Source organism: Microtus ochrogaster, chromosome 5 (genome assembly GCF_000317375.1).
Source record: "Microtus ochrogaster isolate Prairie Vole_2 chromosome 5, MicOch1.0, whole genome shotgun sequence".
Lineage (NCBI taxonomy): Eukaryota > Metazoa > Chordata > Mammalia > Rodentia > Cricetidae > Microtus > Microtus ochrogaster.
In genome coordinates, this window is record NC_022012.1 from 32,364,414 (window position 1) to 32,370,306 (window position 5,893).

The following is a 5,893-nucleotide window of genomic DNA, read 5'->3' on the forward strand; positions in this document are numbered from 1 at the left end:
TTGCAAGATGATGTAACGGACATATAACAAGAGGTGTCTTGTCATGTAGTTGAAGGCAAGCTGAAGACAAAGTTACCACTGTTCAGTACCTCCTATAGGATTCAGATAAAATAATAGATGTGAGGTAATAAGTTTTAAAATGTTAGTGCTGAGAAGAGTAATAAAGGCTCCAGTGGTTTGTTTCTCACACAGATTAGTACATCAAGCAAGGTACCATGTGCTATTTGGAAATGTCTATTTTTATTTCATAATGCAACATTTTTAACTGCTTTAAGTTGATGGGAATCACAAGTCTAAAAGTTCTTAAGCAATTAGGATGTGTCTTATTCTAGTAGATCTATTCTAGATATAGAGAAAAACCATGCTGCTGCTGAAGTCTTTAGAAAAGGATGGAATGTTGGATTCCAGCAGGAGATACTGAGATTTTTCTGATGTGGATTTGACTCCAAACTAAAATTTCTTGTTTGGAAGTTAATTGGATGAGGGTTATAAAATAAAATTTATTGATTGTAGGTGCTCTGTTTTTGCTATTGCAAAAGTTTCTTTACACATGGAACTTCATTTTATGAAATAACTTAGATAGAGCAAGTTTTACATCCCTGTTCCTTAGGCTGTAGATCATAGGATTCAGCATGGGCACAACAGTTGTATAAAACACAGAAGACACTTTGCCTTTGTCCTTGGATCTTAATGAGAAGGGTTGTAGGTACACAAATGCCAAGGAACCAAAGAAGACAGCAACAGCAGAGAAGTGAGAGCTGCAGGTGCTGAAGGCTTTGAATCTGCCCTCAGTGGATTTGATACGGAGGATGCTAACTATGATGAAGATATAAGAACCCAGGATGGCCAAGGTTGGAACAAGAATGTTAAAAGCACTGAGATACAGGAGGAAAACCTCATTGATGAAAGTACTGGAGCAGGCGAGCTCCATCAATGGGAAAAGATCACAGAAATAATGGTTTATTGTATTAGCCTTACAGAAAACCACTCTTAGCATGCAGAAAGTATGGATAGATGCACCAATGACACCCACGCCATAAACCCAACCTATCATCCAGGAACAGACTTGGTAAGACATAGTGACATTGTAGAGCAAGGGATTACAAATGGCAACATAGCGGTCATATGCCATGGCAGCTAACATGTGACACTCAGATATAACAAAAGCAAGGAAGAAATAGAGCTGAGTCATACATTCCTGGTAGGAGATGACATTCTTCTTTGCCACAAAGTTCACCATCATTTTGGGAGTAATGGCAGTGGAGTAACAGAGGTCAATGAAGGACAAACTGCTGAGGAAGAAGTACATGGGGGTGTGCAGGTGGGAACTGAGCACGATCAGGATGATCATTCCTAGGTTCCCCAGCACTGTGAGCAGGTAGATTCCAAGGAAGAGGGGGAACAGAGGAAGCTTCAGCTCTGGTTGGTCTGTTAACCAACAGAGGATGAACTCAGTCACTGTGGAGTCATTTCTTTCTGGCATTTCTCCCGGGATGTTCTATATAGGAAGTGAGGAAAAAGGTTATTTATCACATATGTGCTTGATATGTGACACTCAATTCAAGATTTCCATTCTGGTGTTTCCTATTTTCAATAGCTCTTCATTTTTACTACCCATTAAAACTCTAACATGGGATGTACAAATAGATGTTTAATGTATCTAAGTCTATCTATGATCCATGAACACTCAAAACACAGATATATCTGATTTAAGGGAGTTTTCTAGCAATTCCTCATGTGTATCTTATAAATATTGCTTTATCTTAAAACACTAGCATATTCCAAGAACTCTCAAATAATTCCTCTTGAAATCGTTCACCAAAGGTTTATTAATGAAGCAATCATAACATATTTCTTTAATATTGTAGTGTAAATTCTAATTATGAAAAGGAACTAGAAAGAAGACTTTCTAAGAAAGGCTGACTACTTTCTGACTACAGAAAGACACTAAGAAGTTCCTATAACTGTAAGCATGAAATGAAACTACTTTAATCTTAATAATGTAATATTCTGTATAAAAATTTTGATTAATACATAAAGAAATTTGAAAGTGCATTTAATGATCAGCAAGTGTTAGAAAAAAGATCCAAGAGAAACTCAATAACTATTAAATTCATTAGTAATTCAGTAAAAATTATAATTTGTATAAATGTACATTATATAAAAATATAATACATTGCACTTAGAATTGGAAAATTCTATGAAAAGGAATTAAAGACACAAATAAAAGAAATACTTCCTTGCTTGTGAGTCAATAAACATCTTTGTTGCAAGGAATATATTTCCAAATCAATCTCTCAATCTCTTAACCTAGTAATATCTAAAACTTTTTTTTGTTTGTCTTGCACATGAATCATTGTACCCCATGAAGATTCTGACTCAAGAAAATCAGAATCAGTTTGAAATGGGAGAATAAAAACTTGAGCTTACACCTCTTGAGTCTCACTACAGCCTTGTAATATTCTGCACGGTGAATTACTGCCATAGTAGAGATGTGCCAATTATTGGAATGAATTCAAAATCCCAGAAAGAAGCTTATATTTTCAAACTTTTGGAATAAGGGTTTTATGATAGGTCAACATGGAAATGCTTTTTTATTACAAGGCATAGAATTATTAAACAGGTATTTGTTATTAATATGTAGTGCTGTCTCATAAAATTCAATCAAGATAATTCGAAATGGGACACTGGAAGTAAGTACAGCAGCTAAAGCATGGAGGAAAAATACAACCAAAATTTAACAAATTTGAAATGGTTAATCTTTCCTAGATAAGGTGCTAAAATCAACGGCTGTCATATAGAATTAGTAAAGTTCAGAGAAAAATGTATAACTCAATAAAAAAACGCATTAGTAAATTTAACATTATATAATGTCTGAAAACATGGCATACAACATGGAAAGCGATTTTAAGAATATATCCAAGGAACAAATTCTGATAGTATATACAAAAACTAATGCAGTTTAACAAATAAAGGTCAAATAATGCAATTATGATGGTCAGAAGATGGGAACAGTCATTCTTGTATGGGAAATGCACATATAGACAGAAAGCATTGGAAACTGTACTTTAGCATTAACTATTAAGGAAATTCAAATCAAAGTTACAGTGAAATAATGTTTCACATATATCAGGACTATGGCAAAGAAAATTCTAAATATCACCTCATATAAAAGATTTGGAATCCTATTATATTTGGGAAATCTCAAGGATGTTTTAAAATAGTACACACTGACAAATACTGTAAAATAAAAACTGTGGAGTTATCATGAAGTCCAGAAACTTTAGTCAGGTGATATACCACAAGAATGGAAAACACTCATTCACACAAAAATTTGTACATGAGTGATTAAAGGAATTTAATCATATTTTCATAAGGTTGAAATTTTCATAAAGTCTATAACCAAATTTTCATTTTTAACCCTCCCCCAAATGTTTGTCCACTGATGAATTATCAGATAAGGTACACTTTTCCATGGAATAAAACACTATTTTGCAATAAAGAGTCTTAAAATATTGAGTGGATCATGTTCTCAAAGACCCTAAACCACTAAGTGAAATTAACTAAGAAAGGAAGGCAACAGATTGCTAGGAACCATTTCTAAAAAGTACAGTGAAGAGGCCAGTCATACTAAACAAAGAACATTAATGTCTTTAGGTATTATATGATGGGAAAGGAGGTACTCAGATGACTGCTCATAGTTATAGGGTTTTATTTAGAACAGAGATGAAAATGTTCTACAGGAGAAAAAATGATGGTTGGGTAGTTCAATGAATATATTGGAAACACTGAATTACATTGAAGAAAGCATAGTTTATAATACGCTACTATATATATATATATGTGTGTGTGTATATATATATATATTTAATAAGTTTAAAACAACTGAGAGTACTGAAATAGAAAGATCCCACCACAGACTGCTTGATTCCCACCTGAGCAAGCCATTCCCATCTCTTATCTACCTGCCATGTACTGCTTTATTTATACCAAATACTCAGGGTTTTTTTTTTCAGTATTGGAGTACTTCTCATTGCACAGTCAACAGCAACTATTGTCTTCAATCATTTGTTAATACAATCATAGAGAGTGTTTATCTTCCTAAATAAAAAAATACAAAATAAAGAAAAGCACGTCCTGTCTTAGGAGGGAAGGATGGAAGATAAACACATTATCTCTAACATTTCTTCTGTGTCTGCCCTCTGAGAAAACACAGAAAACACAGTCAGCAACTAAGCACCAGGTCAGAAGAGGTTTCTAAACCTTGAACTTCCAAACCTCTCCGATCTTGAGCTAAATATAGTTCTTCTCAATATATAATCACTATAGATGTGATATTTTTCCATGCCATCATAAAGCATATTAAAACACATGCTTCTGAAGTCTGACTGTTTTCACTGGCCAACTGACTTGTTTTCGCTGTTCATTGCCTCTAACAAGGATGTGCCTGAAGACATTGGTTCTCATCATACAAGCTCTATTTTGTTTTAATATGTCTTGTAGACTTGACCCAAGTCATGGGTGCCTGGATGATCCTCACTGACTAATTGCCCTCAAGTGTGACATAATCTTGTAAATTCTATTGCTTTCTTCTCTACCGGTACCTTCATGTCTGGATGCCTTTGATCTTTGTGGACAATTCCAAACACTCTCTCCCTTGTATTAGTTTTCTTAGACTTCATTTATATCAGTGGTTCTCAACTTTCCTAATGCTACAGCACTCTAATACAGTTCCTCATGTTGTGGTGACCCTATTATAAAATTATTTTTATTAATACTTTATAACTGTAATTTTGCTACTATTATGAATCATAATGTAAATATTTTTGGAAACAGAGTTTTGCCAAAGGTGTTGGGATCCTCAGGTTGAGCACCAGTGCTCTACATGATATCCCTCAGAGATAGGTGAGTCTCCAGCTTTGCTCATCTCATAGTGTTACTAAAGTAGACATAGTATACAACAAACGGTACATATTTAATACAGATTAATTCTTTTAACATTGTGCACATTCAAACACTCATGACACCACAATTTTCAAGGCAATAAGTGACATCTCCTAAAGGTTCCTTGTGTGTTTTCATTGTTTATGTATATTCAGAATGTTTGACATTTGACCTCTTAAGTTTGGATTGTACAGACGCCTAATTGTTAACAGCAGGCACTGCACTACCCAGAATATCTTTATTGTTTACTATTCCAACTTTGGTAAGATTTTTATATTGATCAATTCTCCTGTCTCTCTGCCTTCCTTTTTATGGTAATCATATTTGTATGTTTTATAAGGATTTTACTGAAATACTTAACAATATTTAAGTAGAATAATTCAGTGCTTTTATTTTAGTTTCTGGATTCATTCTTTATGTGCATTGTATTCCAATTTTATATCTGTTGATTCCAACTATAAAATTGTCTCTAAAGAATAAAACAAAATTGATTTCTTGTAGAAGAAATTAGCAATGCCATACAATTACAACAACTATAAAATCACTAAACGATAGCTAGACTTTAAAATTTTTATTGCTTTTTAACTGATTTATTGAAACTATTTAAATAGTCTTGTATAATTTAATAAAAATATTTGATAATTTATAGTTATTCTCTGTGCATTATACAGTTATCATTTGTATATAAATACAGAGAAAATATTTCATAGTTGTGTGATCTTATGGAACATTTAAAATTTGTCCTGGAGTTAGAAGATTATCTTGAAAAAAAATTTATCAAGAAGTTAGTTGATAGCCGGGCGGTGGTGGTGCACACGTTTAATCCCAGCACTCAGGAGGCAGAGGCAGGCAGTTCTCTGTGAGTTTGAGACCAGCCTGGTCTACAAGAGCTAGTTCCAGGACAGGCTCCAAAACCACAGAGAAACCCTGTCTCGAAAAACCAAAAAAA

General features: G+C 33.8%; 1 protein-coding gene across 1 annotated transcript; it reads right to left on the reverse strand.

The window, feature by feature from the left end:
• Positions 1-544: 544 nt before the first annotated feature.
• On the reverse strand, positions 545-1,489 carry LOC101982350 (olfactory receptor 150-like). Its single transcript, XM_005347088.2, has one exon. It carries the CDS (start codon positions 1,481-1,483, stop codon positions 545-547), a length of 939 nt encoding a protein of 312 aa, XP_005347145.1. The 5' UTR covers positions 1,484-1,489.
• Positions 1,490-5,893: the final 4,404 nt, after the last annotated feature.

Coding starts and splice junctions, on each gene's coding strand:
- LOC101982350 (XM_005347088.2), bottom strand. CDS start 1,483: ATGCCAGAAAGAAATGACTCCACAGTGACTGAGTTCATCCTCTGTTGG.